The following is a 20,119-nucleotide window of genomic DNA, read 5'->3' on the forward strand; positions in this document are numbered from 1 at the left end:
TTTTGGATCTTTCTATTCATAAAATAATCGTAAAAGAAAAAAATATGTTGATGATAATAATAATAATACAAAATATTTCTTAAACAGCAAATCAGCATGTTATGATTTCTGATGTGATACTGGGGTAATGATGCTGAAAATTAAGCTTTGATCACAGGAACAAAATACATTTTTAAAAAATATAGAAAACATTCATTTTAAGTAGTAAAAATATTTCACAATATTACTGCTTTTGCTGTACTTTGGATCAAATAAATGCAAGCTTGGTGAGCAGAAGAGAACATTAAACATTAAAAATCTTACTGTTCAAAAATATAAATGTTAATATAATATATAAAATATAATTTTGGGCATCCATCACTACAAATCCATTACTCTTCACTGTAGCAATTTTTTACAACACAACAACTGTAATACAACAAACCACTTGTAAGTTAAGAAAATACAGACTTTTTTTTATTATAATAACTAACTGTTCTCTTAAAATGTGTTGCAACTAAATAATAGACATTTTAAATATATATATTTTTTAATTGCGGTCTTTTGTATGTAATTAATAGATTTATTACAAATAAAAAAATTGTAAAAAAAATTATAACGATTTACAAAGTTACAAAAATAGTTATTTTTATGAAAACAATTTTATGCGCGAGCTTTTATAGTGATTGTACAAAATGCGGAATTCAGAAAATTAATATTTCGCATTACATAGTAGTCTTACGCTTACAAAATAATGTACTATTTACAGTTTCCTACTGTAAACTGAACATTTATAACAATCAAGATCACGCGGTTGAACAAATACGGTGACATCACAGCGCCGTGACTCCGCCCCTCTCCGGCAGAAGGAGCGGAAGTTCCGTTGTGACCTGGGATAGCAAGCGGTGAGTCAATCAATTTGTAGCAGTGGGCCGCTGTTTATATCTGCTTTTTTCCTGCCTGAACCCTAAATTTTACTCTACCACCTGACCTTGGCTTTATCGCTAGCTATAAAGGCGCAAGCTTGGCGTTGAGTAGCCTAACAGTGGGATTATTTGCGGGGGTAGAGAGAGCCTGATAGCTCCATCTATGAGGCTGTGGATTCATTGTGACAATCATACAGGCGAAACAGGATTAAGATGCCTAACTGCGATCATGTCGCTCGAGTATTAATGAAACGATCTAGCGGCTTTATTTATACATGTAACAGCTACCCTGTGCTTGATTGAGCCAGGTTGAAAAAAAATTGAGCTAAGCTTCGTCCATTTCTCTATTGTTTTCGCTGCCCATCCCTTTCTTCCCTTTCTTTTTGAATATATGATCGTGGTATTCATAGCAGGATTCATGAGGATTATCGCACTGACGCATTAGAGGTGATCAATAGTCACTTATAGATATGTGTTTATCGTTGTCGTTGAATAATCAGATGCATACTGGTGCATAAAAAGTGTATTTTTCTAGTAAATAATGAAGATGTTAGTAGCAGATGATTTGATAGAAGTCTAGAAATCCAGACTGACCCATTAAACCAAGACTGGCACATGGAGTTCATTCAAGTGTGTTGAAACACTCCAGGCTTAAACTTGAGATATGGTCACCCAGGCCACTCAAAGACGAATGAAACCATTAAACTGGAGTGTTTTGCCTCCTGCAGCTGTCAAGATTTGATTTCTCGGTGCTGTCATGTGATTCCAGGAAAACAGGGACCTGTGGTTTTCATTTAGGCTTCATTAGAAACAGTTTTCTGAGAACTTATATTAAGCAGATGTCTGCAAGTACAAACTTGTGATTCGCACAGCCACCAGCAGAAAATGAACCTCTGTCTGTATGATTAACATAAGCGTCAGCGCTTAGCCAGTAGGTGTAATCACCCTGTAATTTTTACATTACCTTTAAGCGTGCTTTTTCTTGTTCACGTCTAGATGCTCTGCAGGAGCAGTAGAGCACTTTTAGCTTTAGATGGGGATCAATTGTAAAACTAGTAATTAAACCAACTTTTGTTAATCATTCTGCAGCCTGCTGACCGTTTCTTTCTAAAACCGTCTGGTTCGTATCTCTAACAACCATTTATGCATTACTTATTGCCTGGGCCTTTGGATTTTGCGTAAACATGCTGTACTGATCGCATATGAACATTTTGTTTTTGTGTTTTCCTAAAAGCACTCCTCACATTGTATGTGTGGCAACAACATGTCTGTACCCCTGCTCTCGGAAGCCGTGACAGTGCCTGGGACGGAGAAGGAAACGGCGGTGGTGAGAGACCAGTCAAATCATTAACTACAATCTAAAGTTGTAGTTATTCATTAGCATCTCACAGACCAGGCTTCAAATATACTGAGTCAGTTATTTTAAGTTTTCTTAAAGGAACAGTTCACCCAAATATGAAATTTAGTCATTTAATCACCCTTATGTTGTTCCAAAGCCATAAAACTTTGGTTCATTTTCAAAACACAAATTAAGATACATAAAAGAAATTTGAAAAGTTTTCTGTCCCCCATTGAAAGTCTAGGTAACTAAGATATCAGAAAGGTCATAAAGGCATCGCAAAATATTAAAAGCTCAAATGTGCTGCGTAAAAACCAATGAGGTTTGTTTTAGCGCATGACACGCATGTAATGTGTTTATATGTGAATAAAAGTCTGAATGTGATTTATACATAATCTGAAATCTGGTAAATAAGCTTTCCATTAATGTATGGTTTGTTAGGATAGGACAATATTTGGCCAAGATACAACTATTTGAAAATCTGCGGATGCAAACAAAAATCTAAATATTGAGAAAATTGCCTTTAAAATTGTCCAAATGAAGTTCTTAGCAATGCATATTACTAATCCAAAACTAAGTTACTTACACAATACTTACACAATATCTTCATGGAACATGAGTTTTACTTAATATACAAATGTTTATTGGCATAAAAGAAAAATAGACCATTTTGACCTATACAATGTATTTTTGGCTATTGCTACAAATATACCCGTGCTACTTAAGACTGGTTTTGTGATCCAGTGTCACAAATTAGATCTGTTCATCATAAAAAGCAACTGTATCACTTCCCAGGACTTGGAATAAACAGTTAAATTTATATGGATTCATTCATTTTAAAATGCCTTTATGACTTTTATGGATATTCTAAGTTTTGGTTACCTGCACTTTAAAAGAGGGACAGACCTCTCAGGTTTCATTAAATATCTTCATTTGTGTTTCAAAATTAAAGTATTTTGAGTTTGGAACGACATGAGTGGTGAGTAAGTGATGACAGAACATTCATTTTTCAATTAACTATTCCTTTAGTAGTCAACATCAACAAATCTGCCTTGATTTTATTGGAAGAAAAGTGTGAATAGATTCATAGAAAGCTCAAGTTTGCTACTAAGATCTCTTATATAAAATAACCGAGAGTCAGCATCACACAGGAAGTCTGGCCTCTTTGAGGCTTTGCAGAGATAAGTTTCACATCATGTTTTGTTAACTTTGCAGGTGATTTTCCTCCATGGCTTGGGCGACACAGGGTAAGTTCTGTTTATTACCTGCCTGTTGCAGGATCTTTTAATACCCACTGGCCTGGTGTAGAAATAACGCTGTCATGTTGCTTATTATAGACACGGCTGGGCTGATACCATGACGTCTATCCGGCTGCCATACATCAAATACATCTGCCCACACGCGTAAGTGAAAGCCTGTGAATTGCAATTGCATTTTTTGTATGTGTTGATTGTTACGCAATACAAAAATGTTACTTTCACTTGATTTTAAATTTATTAAGAATTAGTCTATTGTACTCTCTTACTCTAGACCCCGAATCCCTGTTACACTCAACATGAAGATGACTATGCCCTCATGGTAAGTTTCCTATGCTGTGAATCTAGTACATTTAAATAAAAATGCAGTAGGGATTGAAAATGTAATATGAACCTGAGAATAAAACAATGCTTAGGATTTTGAAAAATGTAAAACAACGAAAATGTATCATGTTGATTTTGATTTTGTGCCAGTTTAGGTCATCAATCAAATTAAGTGGCTCTTTGTACAGATGGTCAGATGTTATACTTGTGGTTAAAGCAAAAGAGGGACAAACAATAATTAATGTAAAATTTCATTTGTCATCTTACTCATATTTATTATATATTAATCAGTATAACAATTTATTATGTAATATAATACACACTTCCGTTCAGTCAGCAAGATTTTTGAAAGAAATTAATACCTAAATAATGAATTATTTAGTAAAGATGCATTATATTGATTAAAAGTGACATTACAGAAATATTTCTATTTCAAATAAATGCTGTTAGTTTGAAATATAATATAACATAAAATAATCTGAAAATAACATAATTATATAATATGGGAAAAATGTAATAATAAAATGCTAAATAATATAATAATATGCTATAATATGGATAAATTGCATTAAAAATGCTAAATAATATAATAATAATAATAATAATAATAATATAACAATGATATAATATGTGGAAAAATGTAAAATAATATGCTGTAATATAAAATGCTAAAATATAATGTAAAATGGAAAGTTTGTGTTCATAAATTGCTAAATAGTATACTATAATATTATATGGAAAATTGTTATATAATGTAATATGTAATAATAATGTGATATAATATAATATGGAAAATTATATTAATAAAATGCTATGTAATATAATGCAATATTTATTTTAATAATAAAATGTTAAATAGTATACTATACTATTTTGTATTAATAAAAATTTGTGAAAATAGAAAAATTGTAATAATAAAATGCTAGAATATGCTATGCTACAATAATATAATATGCTATAATAATATGTAAAAATGATAATAAAAAAAAAAGCTAAATATAATATGGGAAAATGATATTAATAAAATGCTAAATAAAAGCATTTTCACTAATTGATTTTTGGATCCCTTAATTCTTGTATATTGTTTTTCTTTTCAGGTTTGATCTGATAGGCTTAAGCCCAGAATCACCAGAGGATGAAGCAGGGATTAAGAGAGCAGCAGAGAACAGTGAGCAAAATTTGTTTTTGGACATGCATGCATATTTGGGCATTTACAACTGTCCCATGACTAGGAAGCATCCAAAAATTGGCTTAGTCTGTATCAGCAACTGTTAAACCATGTGACAATTTTTATGACAGAGATTATTGTTATTTCCTGAAATCTGATTATGTGGCACTAAGCATAGACCACTCCTTTTCTTCAACAGTAAAGGCCATCATCGATCACGAGGTAAAGAATGGTATACCATCCAATCGTATCATTCTTGGTGGCTTCTCTCAGGTATGTTTATCCTTCCTGAAGGTTTGTACTGTCACGTAATGGCTGACATTGCAGATGCTTTTTAGTTCCTCTTTCGTTGTTTGATCCTCAGGGTGGAGCTCTCTCTCTCTACACCGCTCTGACCTCTCAGCAGCAACTAGCGGGTGTTGTTGGACTTAGTTGTTGGCTTCCACTTCACAAGAGTTTCCCACAGGTACAAGACATCAGCAATAAGGATCAATATGTATATATGGAAATGGGCATGTCTGTCAATATGGTCCTGCTTTTTTATCCATTAGGCTGCAAGTGGGAGTGGAAACAAGGGCACTCCCATTTTGCAGTGTCATGGCGAGATGGATCCCATGATCCCGGTGCAATTTGGGGCTATGACGGCAGAGAAACTCAAGACCATCGTTTCTCCACAGAATATCACCTTCCGCACCTACCCGGGTCTCATGCATAGCTCCTGTCCTCAGGTGAGACTCATGTTATGCTCACAGAAACCTAAATTAAAGGAGTAGTTAACTTTCAGAACAACAATTTACAGATAATTTACTCACCCCCCTGTCATCCAAGATATTTATGTCTTTTTTTATTCAGTCGTCAAGAAATTATATTTTTTTTAGATAAACATTTCTGGAAATTTCTCTATATAATGGACTTAAATGGTGCCCCGATTTTTGAACCTTCAAAATGCCGTTTAAATGCAGCTTCAAATGGCTGTAAACATTCCCAGCCGACGAAGAAGGGTCTTGTCTAGGGGTGGGACGATACAGGTAACTCACGATTCAATTCTGTGGCGATATGTGGCCCACGATAATGATAATATCACGATTCACGATATTTACGATATTCAATATATTGGAAGAAATTTCATCAACGATATATCACGATATATGTGACTGAAAAAGAAAAAAATACCCATAATAAGGAAATCTTATGCATTTATTAATGCCAACATTTCCAACACTGTGCAAAGAAATATGCATTTGCATAATAACTCACTGCCTCCTGGTCTTAAATGTAAACACTGTACAGCTAGACAGATAAAAGTGCCTGAACATTAAAAAACAACATGAACATTAACTAACACGTGTAAACCATGATACTGAAACGTCAGTAGTAAGTTACTGTAAAGTGCTTTATGTTAACCTGGACAGTGGTCTCATCAAGGCATATTCTTCTTGTTTCACACATACTCCGTCTGCAGTGCGTATGCAGTCCGTGTGCGTTACGTATGCGGTGCAGAAGCAGCACGGACTCGTTTTGCTTTCACACAGGACACGTTTGCAGTCCGTTCCTGATCCGTGGCTGTTTACCACAAACACACCATTTATCCGTTATTTTGATTTCAAATACAAACGTGCTTTTTCAGCATTGTGATACTCTTTTATCACAGTACACTAATACAATACTATATATATTCACGTTTAAACTCAACGTATTATCAACAACGTATTATTCAATGCACTTGAATGTACTTGCACACCGCTTCTGGGACGTACTGCCGGACAGCAACCGCGTGCAGTGTGAACGCTCTAATCCGTTAACATGGGTGCGGAAAAAAATACTCAACGCATACGCACTGCAGACGGAGTATGTGTGAAACAGGCGTAACTGATCAGCATGCTCAACTAGCGGGTGCGTCTTTAATTTGTTTTTCGTTATTTTCCGCCATTCTTCTCACTTCTCTTTTTTCTGCGCTTCTTCTCTGTTGTTGTTAGATAACTTGTGTTCTTCACTGGCCGCTGCTTCCGCCACTTTACCCCTATTTACTCGAACAGCGCCCCCCGCAAACAGAATGGTAGATATTGGGTAGTGACAGTGACACTGACGACGGGTAAATTAATCATTTTGTGTTGTAATAAAATATCGATATTGGCCGTTAGTGTATCGATTATTTATTGCGACAGAGAGCACAACAATATATTGCAATATCGATTATTTTTTTCCCTCCCCTAGTCTTGTCTACCGAAATGTTCGGTCATTTTCTTAGAAAAAGCACTGAAACTCGTCCAGCACTAGGGCTTGTAGTGCGTGTTCCCGACTTTACGTACTGCATCCACCGTGCTCTGCAGCGCAGCGAATGCTTGAAGCAGTCCCATCACCTGACTCGCCGATTGTTTGTAACAGTGGAACAGATGTGGTCCAGTCGTGACAGCACTGAGATTCCTGCTCCGCTGAAAATGGCTGGCATTTTCCACACTTGCACCACCATCTCGTCTCGTTTAAACGCGGTCTGCCCGAGGCTTGTTTCGCCACCGTGGCGGTCGCAGTTTTCTCTCTCTGACAGAGTTCATCGTCTGTGTATTCTGGCTCAAAAAGGTAGGAAACGGTGAAAAACTCCATCTCATGTGCTCCTCCAGCTTCAAAGTCGTCCGACATCGTTGTACTATATGTTGTACCTTGTTGCTAAAGAGTATTTGATTGCGTTGCACTTCTCTCTTCTCAAGTTCGCGTTGTAAACACTGGGTCTGTAGTTTCGCATACGTCACGCGTGACCTTTCGACGTGAGTACGTAAAGTCGGGAACGCGCACTACAAGCCCTAGTGCTAGACGAGTTTCAGTGCTTAAAAGGTATATAAAAATATATTTTTCTAAGAAAATGACCGAACGATTCGGTAGACAAGACCCTTCTTCGTCGTCTGGGATCGTTTACAGCCATTTAAACTGCATTTAAACTGTACATTTTGAAGATTCAAAAATCGGGGCACCATTTAAGTCCATTATATGGAGAAATTTCCAGAAATGTTTATCTCAAAAAACATAATTTCTTGACGACTGAAGAAAAAAAGACATAAACATCTTGGGTGACAAGGGGGTGAGTAAATTATCTGTAAATTGTTGTTCTGAAAGTGAACTACTCCTTTAACAGGTTTGAACATGTTTAGCCATGTTCAATTTTATTATGCAGGCTTCCAAAAAAACAAAACAAAAAAACACCTACCTATATGTCTTAGGGTGTGTTCACACTTGTCAAGTTTGGTTTGATTAAAATGAAACCTGGTGCTCTGTTTTAGTGTGGTTCATTTGAGTAAGTGTGAATGCTGCCATCTGAACCAAAAAAAGTGGGCAGAGACCGCTAAAAAGATGGGTCTCGGTCCACTTCCAAATTAACTCTGATACAGTTTGAATGAGATATTAACGCAACACTGACCAAATACCTCTAAACGAACCAAAAACAGGAAGTAATGACAATATGTGGTGCTGTATGACATGATTTCGCAAAGGGAACACACTGTGTATCCAAAACAAAATTAGCAGAGGGCAAATGTGGAGCAATGAGGAGGTAAAATGCCCTTTATGAGCTCTTTGTGAGTTTGCAGGTGTTGAAAAAAAATAAAAATAAATAATATACATGCAATTTTACTTAAAGTGCTTTAAGTTGAATGCACCTTTTCCTGTTGTTTGGAGTGTTCGGTGAGTTGCATCACGAAATATACGTCATTCAACTCGACCAGTCAGGTTGTGAACGTATCACTATGCCTTTACGTTCGCTGTCAAAAATGCTTGTGTGAACGCTAAGTGGACCAGGAACAAATGTCTCGTTTTCCTTTTTGGTCCGGACCAAATGAACCAAAACGAACCGAACTACAAGTGTGAACACACCCTTAATTTCATTAGTAGTTCTTTATTGTGTTATGCTACACTGCTTTTTAATGTTTTTGAAAGGTGTTTCTTATGTTCACAAAGGCTGCATTTATTTGATCAAAAAAAGTAATATTGTGAAATATTATTACAATTTAAAATAACTGTTTTCTATTTAAATATATTTTAAAATGTAATGTATTCCTATGTCACACAATCCTTCAGAAGTCACTCTAATGTGCTGATTTATTATCAATGTTGAAAATATTGTGATGCTTAATATATACATTTTTTTGAGAACCTGTGATACCTTTTTCAGGATTCAGTGATGAATAAAACGTTAAAAAGAACAGCATTTATTTAAAATAGGAAATTTTTTTGTGAATTTTTTCATTCTTTCTGTGTTTGAAAGAAATTATTTTTTCTTTTCTTTAGCAAGGATGTGAATAAAAAGTGATAGTAAAGACTTATAGTGTTAGAAATGATTCTTTTTGTTCATTAAAGAATCCTAAAAAAGTCACAGTTTCCAAAACGCATATTAAGCAGCAGTTTCCAACACTGATAATAAATCTGCATATGTGACCCTGGACCACAAAACCAGTCATAAGGTTAAATTTGACAAAACTGAGATGTATACATCACATGAATACTCAATAAATAAGCTTTCTATTGATGTATGGTTTGTTATGATAGGACAATATTTGGTCGAGATACATCTATTTGAAAATCAGGAATCTGAGGGTGCAAAAAAATCTAAATACTGAGAAAATCACCTTTAAAGTTGTCCAAATTAGGTTCTTAACAATGCATATTACTAATCAAAAATTACATTTTGATATATTTACAGTAGGAATTTTACAAAGAATCATCATGGAACATGATCTTTACTTAATTTCCTAATGATTTTTGGCATAAAAGAAAAATCTAAAATTTTGACCCATACTATGTATTTTTGGCTATTGCTACAAATATACCCCAGCGACTTAAGACTGGTTTTGTGGTCCAGGGTCACATATTAGAATGATTTCTGATGGATCATGTTACACTGAAGACTGGAGTAATGATGTTGAAAACTAAGCTTTGCATCACATAAATAAACTATATTTTAAAGTATATTACTTTTTTTCTGTGTTTTTGATCAAATTAAAATGGAACTTTGATGAGCATTAATAACGTCTTTAAAAAAAAAACATCACAAATTTTACTTAACCCAGTCTTTTGAACAGCAGTGTATGTGTTTATCGTCAGTCCTTGCTGAATAAAAGTAATAAATTCTTTAAAAACAAAATTAAAAGTACCTATCCCAGACCGTTAAACAGCTATCACTAGGCTGGTACCTATTCACAAAGTACTTATATGTTCTATACTTGAGTGGTAAATAAAAAGGGTACCATCCAAGTGACAACTTTCATGCCTTTTTTCTGAAAGTATACTGTAAATATTGCTAAGAACTGCTAATATTTAGTTGGTCTGAATTGAAATCATGCAAAATATTATCTTAGCTGTAATACAGTGGTTACAGTAAAACTATACTATTTGTTTATGCTCATTCTAACACCTCATTCTTTACAGGAGATGTCTGCTGTGAAGGATTTCATTGAAAAGCAGTTGCCCCGAGTCTGACCTCATTCTAGCTCACTGTGACCCTTAGACACTGACCTCTCACCTCCGACCTGCCATTCTCCCACAGGAAACAGCCATGAATCCCCTACAACACGAGCATGCACATTCAGTTGTACATTTCATACTTCAGTGGACATTTATTCATTAAAGCAGTGATATTGTTAAGTGGCATACGCACAGAGTAATATTCCATCAAAGTCTTTCGGCCTTTTCTTTAAGGGAGACTAAGTTTCATTATACATTCCTGTATGCGTTACATCTTAAACCATTATCCAGTATCTCTCTCTGCTTCCCTCCTCTACTCTTCTGTCTCTCTTTCTCTCTCTGAATAAGCAAGGCGGTGAAGGTAACATTTTGCTAGACAGCTCTGTAACACAGCTCGGGAGAGTTCAGATGCTGCAAATCTGTGGTGGTGGAGGAAGTTAGTGAGAGCCCGGTGCCGTCTGGAGTGACTCGCGTCACTGCTCTGCATGCTAGTCCCACGGTGCATGCTTGCGATGGGGCTTCATCGGGATGCTGCAAACCATACTTGTGCTGAAATATCTTTTGTTTTCTTTTGTTTTTAACTAGGAATATGAGAAGGCAAGCGAAATGGCTTAAATAAACTACGCAAATGAATCATTCAAATCTTCCAGTATGCTTTGTTCTTCTAAAACAGTTACACAGAATGAGAAAACATGATTTCACTTGTGCCAGAGAGAAATCTGGCACAGAATCTATATGCAAAATTTTAATTTTAATAAAACAACATATGATAAATTTACTAAATATAAGCATTTGAGAATAAACGCACATAATCAGCTATGGATTAGAGTATTTTATTGTATAATAATCAATGATACTAAGCTTCTGACATTACTTATTAAAAATAATCAGTGAATCACTCCAGACGGTTGCTTTAAATAGCTTCCTCAATCCTCCCTAATTCCCAATCCACCTCATAACCTCATCATCCTCCGCTCACGTGACCAAACACATTCAAGTGTTCTGGGGTCTCAGATTGCATATGTATATACATTTCAGGTTCCATATTATTGCATAAGTATTGTTTACTGACACGACCTATTAATAAAAGACGGAAGGTCACAGTTACGCAGCAGAGTGGCGGATAAAGCCTGCTGATATTAAATAAATAACCTTGATTAGCTATTAAAATTGAAAGATGAGTTTGCAAACATAGTCGTTTCTCTCACAGTTTGCTTGTATACATTTGAAAACGGATTAAAAATGGTTTCTGTGTGATGATATCTAAACAAGTTGTTTGCAAAGTAGTGAATGTTGCTTTTTTAAATCTAAATAGATGTTCTTCGATATATTATTTCAGTGTTACTTTATCTTACCGAGTCCATTTGACTTCCATGTTTTCATAACTGGTATGATCCCCTCTTTTATAATTGGCATTTTTCCTTATTCGTTAGATTCCTTTCTTAGCTTATCAGACAGGTTTCCTATGCCCTGTGGCTTGAATGTTTATTGTATGAATCATGGGCATGCCAGGCACAAGTCGGTCAGCAGAAATCTGGCAATATCTTTGGGTTTAACAGTGAACTTAACAGTTTATGTCCACCTGAGTTGTATTTTGTTGTTGGGTTTCGTTTTGTCATTTGTGCTTGTTTTAAAAGAAGAATCTGTCATGTTCTTTTGTCGTTGTCTTTTTATTTGAAGTGTACTGAGGGACAATTGGTCCTTCAGAAACTTTACTGAAACACCTGTATGTGAAATAAATGATGCAAATCACAACAAAGCAGTCCTGTGTTTTATTTATAATGTTACTTTAATATTTTAATGTGATGTGGATAGATCAATTTAAAAACTTGAGTTGAAATACACCATATTTGTAAAGGTTTTACTGGTTTTAATGGGACCTGTATTGGTTTTAATGGAAACTGTAATGGACCCTGTGGGTTCCTACTGGTAATTGGTCAACCTTCTATTAAATCACTAAATCCTAATAGAATATGTGGCAAAACACACTAAAGAAACCCATTTTAATAGTGAAAGTTAAATTAGCAATAATTGACAACGGGCCTTTGAATTCTACGAAAATAATGCACAGGTGTAACAGCCAATCCGCTTCGCGTCCTGACCGCATCACCACCTCGGGTCACGTGTGCATTATTTTAGTAGAATTCAACGGACCGTAGTCAATTATTCCGCTTATACTACTGTTACCACATCTCAAGACATACATCAGATGATATATTTCAAGACATTCGTCCGGTTTTTGTCCTTAAACGCTATTGTGAGTAGGACTAATTTCTTACGCAGCTCATCCAATGCCATTGTTACTAATTCCAAAACGTAATTTTAGACCTAGAAACGACATTTGACCGTTTGATAGCAAACTAATGCAGTTAATAATGAAGTTTAGACAGACTGACAGACAGGCAGACAGACGGCAAGAGAAAGGGAGAGAGATATTAAACTGGTGAATTACCTCTCTGAGTCTGTGCATCTCTCAAAAGTGATCGACAGCAGTGTCTCCACTAATAGTTAAACTTTAAATTCATTTTCTTCAAGACCACGCCGTTGTTACCTCGCGTGTGAGAGCTGTCATGTAGTTTTTAAGTTGTTAATCGTCAGAGTGTCGTTCGGCCAGTGTCATTGTGGGTTTTGGTTATTTTGCTGTTTTAGGCAGTGAGGACCTTTGAAATAACTGAAATCGTGTGGCGAAGTGATATATGTATTGCGGTCAAGAGCTGCCTGGAACTACGTTCGCTGTGAGTTTCCCTGAAAATAATGCACACCATTAGAACGTTCGTCAGCCAATCAGATTCAAGCATTCAACGGCCCTGTAGTATAATTAAGCAATAAGGTAGGTAAGAGAGGCCGTGCTGTATCATGAATAAATCACGGCTGCAGGGCGTTCGCGTCGTGCCTGCAACCCCTTCAGCCATGATTTATTCACGATACAGCACGGCCTCAAGTACCTTATTGCTTTTATAAAATGGTTACCACACAATAAAAATATTAATATCAAAAATATATATTAACTTATATATATTAGGTTGTACGTTTTCATAAAGTAAAATCATAAACTGCCTTCCGCTGTAAAAAAGTAGTCCCTAACTGCTAAAGCTTTGTTTACGTTGCTAAGGGTGGTTGCTAAGGAGGTTCAATGATACACAGAACGTTGAGTGAAGCGGTCGTAGCCGTGCTGTATCGTGAATAAAACACAGCTGCTGACCAATCAGAATTGAGGAATGGAACTAACCATGGTTTGTAATGGTATTTGTAGCGGAAACTATTAGAATTTCTGTGGTTTCTATTGTTTATTTTGAGCAGGGATGTAAATGTCACAGACATCCATTCCCAGCCTTAAGGTTTGTTCTTGCACACTCTGTCTCTCCCTTTGTTTTCCTAACAGGAGGTAAGCAAATAGACTAAAGGGTGTAGCAGTTTTAATACAGAAATGTGTAGGCCTATGATTTGAGTCATACAGTAATAAACAAGTTTTCATTTTAGATAAAGGTCCAAATGTGCTCAAACCCTGAAGAAAGCTATCTAGCTGGAGCAGAAGTGGATGGCCTGTTTTGACTGCTGCTTGAAATAGTACTGAAATCAAAGAGTGATCAAAAACGTGCCCTAATTGAAATGTAGGCCTATGAAACTGCCTGTAATTAAAGGGAAAGACACCGTCTTTCATATCATTTGACAAATGTATTACACATTTAATGCTATCTCTCTGAATACCAAAATATCCAGACTTGTTGCAGTTCACATTTCTTCAAAACCTACTTTCCGCACAGTAGACTGATATTAAAATGATATTCTGGAGTCGATATATTCCTTTAGGTGGCGCAAATGCGCTACTTTTTTTTTTCGAACAGACCAAAATGTTCTTTTGTGTCTGAGTAATCTAACATTATTGATGTATTTTACACAGAGTTGTGAGATATTCATAAAAATACAGACTAGGTTGATTAATCTAAAATAGAAATATTTTGTAACATTATAAATGTCTTTATTTATAATTAACGTAAAGCATCATTGCTAAGTAAAAGTATTAATTTCTACAATTTCTTTTCCAAACAAAAACAATTATACTGACTCCAAGCTTTTGAATGGTATAGTCTATAATGCTACAAAAGCTTTTTATTTCAGATAAATACTGATCTTTGAACAATCCTGAAAAAATGTACTCAAATGTTTTAAATATTGATGATAATAATAAAATGTTTCTTGAACAGCAAATCAGCACAATTGAATGATTTCTGAAGGATCATGTGACACTAAAGACTAGCAATGATGCAAAAAATTCAGCTTTGAAATCAAAAAAATAAATTACATTAAAACAAATCAAATAGAATTCAGTTATTTGAAATAGTACAAATATTTTAAAAATGTACTATTTTTGCAGTACTTTGGATCAAATAAATGCAGGCTTCTTTAAAAAACATTAAAAATGTTGACTTTTCACTGATAGTGTAAATATAATAAATATTAAATACAGAAAGGAATAAAGGAAAAATAATACAGAATAAATTTAGGACTAGATTTATTTATTTATCATTTGCATTTGTGCTCCCATAATTGTTTATTTTAATCATATAATTAAAAAAAGAAATAAATATAATTATAAGCCTGCTAATATGACTTATGTGAGTGCAGATGATTTAAAACTAATTTTACTGTAAAAAAAATGTGTAGCCTAGATGGGACACAACTGGGTATGCGCACATCAAAATTGCGTAACTTTAGTCATGCTGAACAACAATAGTTACTGTATTTGCATTATTGTAAGGCGTAGGTTTAGGGTTGGGGTAGGTTGTAGACATTAATAAAACACAATCTAGGTAGCAGATTTATTTTATTGTTACTTTCCGGCCGCACCTGTATCCCTTCTAGCCACAACCATAAGATAGGCTACTTACAGTGGACCTTGATATTAGGTTATTATTAGACTGTGGCTCATACTTCTCGATAGGTGGCAGTAAGTGGCTCTTAAACTATCCTCCATCTACCGTTAACACCGCGAAGGAGACGGAGATTATTGTCCTATGAAATGAGAGCATGACCAGCAAACACAGCCACGAGCACCACCCCTATGATTATACAGTTCTTTATCATTTCTTTTACATAATCTCTGACATGATCGAAGGTCTGCTGTCCGATAACAATGTTGATATAAGCTTCTGACAAGGCGTTTGCTCTGCTCGTTTGATGTGTCAACGCTAAATGGATACGTCCAAATCAGAGATGAGGTACGTGTCTGATTGTTTGTGTGTTGATCGCTCATGTCAGCACGCCTTGGTGTCGAAATCTGCGCTTGACCAGTTTAGAAGTGTGAAAAAATGAAAGCCCTGCTTTATCAAACGTGTTTGTTGGTGGATGGCTTTAATGCAAGGGGTCTGTTAGCCACAGACCGGTATTCATGAACTGAACTGATGATGCTCATTAGCTGTCAACACAGTAAATACATCCTTAAGAAACTACATATACTGTTTTTGTATAACATTCTGTCCAGTTTTATTCTTGGAGAATTGTTGCAAATGCTCCCACACCACTGAAAACAAATAAGCAAGTCACAGAACTAGTATGCAGCATTTATCTTTATACATGGTCATGGTTAGCATGAAATTCAATCGCTTGTTTTTGTTTGTTAGTAACTGCTTTCTTTTTGAAACCACTAAGTAATCTGTGTTAGTCTGTTTCCTTGTTGACTTCTTGTCTATTGTTAAAGGGGTAGTTCACTCAAAGAGAAGATTGTCATCCTTTACTCATTTTCATGTTGTTGCAAACCCGCATGACCTTCTTTCTTTCGAAGAGCACAAAAGGAGATGTTGTGCAGCATGTCAGCTGTGTCACCATTCGCTTTTGTTAAAGAGTGAAATATCTAGTAGTCCACACTTTATATTAAGTAATCTAAACTACTATATGTTAACATTTAATAACTACTAGACTTGGGATTTGCTATGTAACTGCTTGTTGTTCTTGGAAAATCCCACAAGTTTGAGGTATTGATTGCTTTTAGGAGGAGGACAGGGTTTAGATTTAAGATTAAGGGTTACAGTTTTGGGATAAGGATTGAGTTAAGTGTAAGTACAAATTTTAATTTAAATGTACTTTAAATTAAATTACAATTAACCAACTTGTATGTACATATTAAGTATATGGGCCATTCTACAGAATTGGTGCAAACTGCTGTCCCACAACCAAAAAACACAGTTAAAAAGCATTGAAGTATTCAAATCTTAGATGTTTACTAAGATACTTCTATTATCTATTGAAACCCACAGTAATATTTCAAATATTAGTAATCTTAATATATTTAAAATCATAATTTATTGGGTACTTTCAATTGAGAGGTGGCTGTCCTGAACCCTAACCCCTAAATTCCAATTTATGAAAATTATATTTTTTTTCCATTGTTGATTTTAAAAGTATCTTTTTGATTCTTTTAAAAAGTGAAGTTAAAGAGATATTTATTTGTTTTATATTTTCTTTGTAAATTAGGAAACTTTATGTAAAAAAGTGTCTCACATTTTTCATGTTACTACCGAAACAGTGTATGTTTTAGTCCATTGGCTGAGACTGATTTTAACTACACCCCTATATTTATGATCAGGAAATATTTGTGTGTGTGTCTCTCTCTCATAGCTACAACATGTGAGTAGATAGGCCCCATCATTTTGAGGTAAATGTGTTTAAAAGTCGGAAAAATCTGTGTGTAACTTTAAGGACCGTCACTACCGAACACCATTTTTCTACAATTAAACACTTTTTTTTGAGTTATTCCATAACATTTAGTTTTTATATGTGTACCAAGGTTCAGAACTGTGCTAGCTAACCATGTGCTGATTAGCATCTTTGAACTAGGTTGAAAAGTATGTAAAATTGTCACTACCAAAATGTTTGGTGGTTTCGTTAGTGACATCTTTGTTTTTTTGGGTGTTATCCCCCCCAAAATTGAAACAGTCACAACCTAAACATGTCATCATTGTTTCGGTAGTGACAAAAAGAAACAGTTATAGTCGGTTATGCAATTTTTATTTTTTTTATTTTAGTATGCTTTAGTAGTGTTTTAGTTGGCAAGTTAAAATTCTGTGATGTGATGTGATCTCTAACAAAACCCAAAACGATTTTGTCAAAAATAATGTATATTAAATTATCAACTAAGATGTTATGATATTTTTTGGTTCAGTGTATGTTCAAACTAATGAATTCTTAACTTTGAAATCAGTATGATCTAATTTTTTGCCTGTTACAAAGAAAAAATTGGATTCAGAATACAACTAATCTCATGAATTACAGTTGAAATATTGTTAACTGTCATTGTTATTGATTTACCTCTAAATAATTAATAAAATAGCAAAAAACTATATTTACACTGAAGATGTAAGCAAAATCGGTAGTGACAAATTTGGGTTGAGGACAAATATTCCAAAACTTTCTGAAACTACAATATGAGAATTAACTGTACAATTACTAGAAATGTGTACCTTGGATATTATACAATTTGCATACATACAACATTTTTGGAAAAAGACGTTTTCAACTCTGACTTTAGACCAATTCTGTAGAATAGTCCATATACATAGTAGCTAAAGCCACCTGATATATAGTGTAACCATGTAATGAAAGTAAATATTCACAGGGATATTTTGTCTTCCGAAAATTAATAATAAAGGTTTGGTACTGTCACTTTAAATGTCAGGTTACTGCATGCTGTTCTTGTCAACCATGGCGATTAATTAGCTTGGAGTTTCAGACATTGTTAAAAGTGAAAACGGCAGTTGAGGATCATCTTTTAACACAAAGCCTGCATTGTTTGAAAGTAGCCCACTGCCTGTAAAATGAATGCAAATGGAGTTTTTCCATTAATGGACACACAGTATGTTTAATGATTGAGCTCCAGTGTGGGGGAAGCTTGTGGAACAGAAACGTTTCCCTCTCTTTGTGTGCCTGCCAAGTGCTGCTCTTAATTCATCTGTTCTGCATTCTCAGACGTCCCACCTGAAAATTCGACCACAAGCCCAAGTGAGTTTATAATGATCCTTCTGAGTTCTAAAATGTGCTTTGTTTCTGATGTAACTCCATAGACATTTTTGTTGAACACGAGTGAAATGTGAAATGATGTGGAAAAGAACAACAGAGCAGACAGAATGACCTAAAAAACCCGGGTCGAACGCCCGGCTCCCACTCACTCATGCCCGATCAGTGCACCTGCTGCCGCCCTCTGCTCTCCCACAGCCCTCTCAAGCAGATTTATTAGAGCATGACATGATGCATACTGGTTTGTTTTGCTGATGAAACATTATAGATCCCTTAGGTCATGTGACCTTTTAAAAAGGTTTCTTTTTTAGTGTACTTGCACTTTTTTTTTATCAAAAAGAGGCACAGCCGTTTCATCTGATGTAAATGTTTCGAAAAAAGGGTAACGATCAGATCAGATAAGGACATCTGTGCAAGATTGTTATTTGCACAATGTGGTCATATGCAAATTAGCATTTTGTTAAGCAGACTGGTTTTGTTACGTTAGGGATTTCCACAAGATGGTTACAGTATATGAGTTGGATAGTATAGTATTGTTTATTTTTCTCACAGTAGCACAGTAGTTGCGTATGAGTTATGTTTAAAGCTGCACTGTATACTTAATATGTTACAAAGCAGAAAGACCTATAAAGGGATTTATAAAATATTAGCGCTCAAGTCAAAAGTTCAACTTTTAAAAAATGCTTCAAGACCTTCATTCTGCTACCCTAAGTCTTGTTTTTAAACGCAAAAGTGCACTGTTTTAATGGCCCCTAGTTAAGCCATTTGTTGGTTGATTTCCCAGAAATGTGTAAACACTTTGGTAATTTCACAACATTTGCATATATGGGCCATTCTACAGAATTGAGAGTCAGAGTTGAAAACGTCTTGAAAAAATGTATTTTTCCACAAATGTATGCAAATTGTATAATATCCAAGGTACACATTTTTTGGAAGGTACACAAAGGTTTGGAATATTATTCCTCTCCCCAAATTTATCACTACCAAAACACAATAATATATAATTTATTAAGAAGAGATTGACCTATTAAGATCTTTCTTGCATTTTCCTTGTAAATATTTATATTATTTATTTTTCAAAGAAAGTTTATTGTAAATCAACATCAATTACAATTTTAACAATATTTTAACTGTGATTTTATGAGATTTGTTGTATTTTGGAAATGCTTTTCTTTGTAAAATGCAAAAAGTTGATCAAACATATTCATTAGTTTGAATATGCTTTGAACCAAACACTATCGTAACATCTTAGCTGATAATTCAGCACACATTATTTTTGACAAAACATCCCATGTTTCGGTTGTGACTGCACGTTTTCGGTACTGACAGTAATGTTTTGGTAGCAACCACATCACATTACAGAATTTTAACTCTCACTACTAAAACATACTAAAATACTAAAAAAATGCATAACTGTACTAAAATTTAGTTTATTTCCTCCTAAATAAAGGATTATTTGTTCCCTTGTATCTAAAATTGTCACTACCGAAACAGTCACTAGTTTCAGTAGTGACAATTTTAGATACTTTTGAACCTAGCTCAAAGATCTTTGCACATGGTTAGCTAGCACAGTTCTAAACAGTTGTACACATATAAAAACTAAATTAGTATGGAATAACTCCCAAAAACGTAAGTTTAATAACAGAAAAGTGGTGTTCGGTAGTGACAT

General features: G+C 34.8%; 2 protein-coding genes across 5 annotated transcripts in view; both read left to right on the plus strand.

Annotated features, from left to right (window-relative positions):
• The first annotated feature begins 829 nt into the window (after positions 1 to 829).
• Positions 830 to 11,082, plus strand: lypla2 (lysophospholipase 2). Of its 3 annotated transcripts, XM_073821959.1 has the most exons (11): positions 868 to 884; positions 1,995 to 2,025; positions 2,140 to 2,232; positions 3,460 to 3,491; positions 3,582 to 3,647; positions 3,775 to 3,822; positions 4,922 to 4,992; positions 5,192 to 5,265; positions 5,357 to 5,458; positions 5,544 to 5,720; positions 10,405 to 11,082. In XM_073821959.1, exons 3-11 carry the CDS (start codon positions 2,155 to 2,157, stop codon positions 10,453 to 10,455), a joined length of 699 nt encoding a protein of 232 aa, XP_073678060.1. In that variant the 5' UTR covers positions 868 to 884; positions 1,995 to 2,025; positions 2,140 to 2,154; the 3' UTR covers positions 10,456 to 11,082. The 3 variants fall into 3 exon arrangements, with proteins under 3 accessions (XP_073678059.1, XP_073678060.1, XP_073678061.1); XM_073821958.1 differs by lacking the exon at positions 1,995 to 2,025 and having other exon boundaries at positions 830 to 884; XM_073821960.1 differs by lacking the exons at positions 868 to 884; positions 1,995 to 2,025 and adding an exon at positions 1,002 to 1,352.
• A 4,399-nt stretch (positions 11,083 to 15,481) lies between these two features.
• The window catches only part of ankib1a (ankyrin repeat and IBR domain containing 1a), a 37,289-nt gene continuing 32,651 nt past the window's right edge, over positions 15,482 to 20,119 (plus strand). For both annotated transcript variants that reach the window (XM_073822021.1, XM_073822022.1), the window contains exon 1: positions 15,482 to 15,659. The gene's annotated coding sequence lies outside the window, so the exon portion shown is untranslated. The remainder of the gene's footprint in view (positions 15,660 to 20,119) is intronic.

The sequence above is a fragment of the Garra rufa genome, chromosome 17 (assembly GCF_049309525.1).
Source record: "Garra rufa chromosome 17, GarRuf1.0, whole genome shotgun sequence".
NCBI classification, from domain to species: Eukaryota; Metazoa; Chordata; class Actinopteri; order Cypriniformes; family Cyprinidae; genus Garra; species Garra rufa.

Bases quoted from the DNA above. Each gene is read 5' to 3' on its own strand.
- lypla2 (XM_073821958.1), top strand. From the start codon at position 2,155: ATGTGTGGCAACAACATGTCTGTACCCCTGCTCTCGGAAGCCGTGACA. The intron at 3,823-4,921 runs GTAAGTTTCCTA...TTTTCTTTTCAG, and splicing joins AAGATGACTATGCCCTCATG to GTTTGATCTGATAGGCTTAA. The intron at 5,266-5,356 runs GTATGTTTATCC...TTTGATCCTCAG, and splicing joins TTCTTGGTGGCTTCTCTCAG to GGTGGAGCTCTCTCTCTCTA.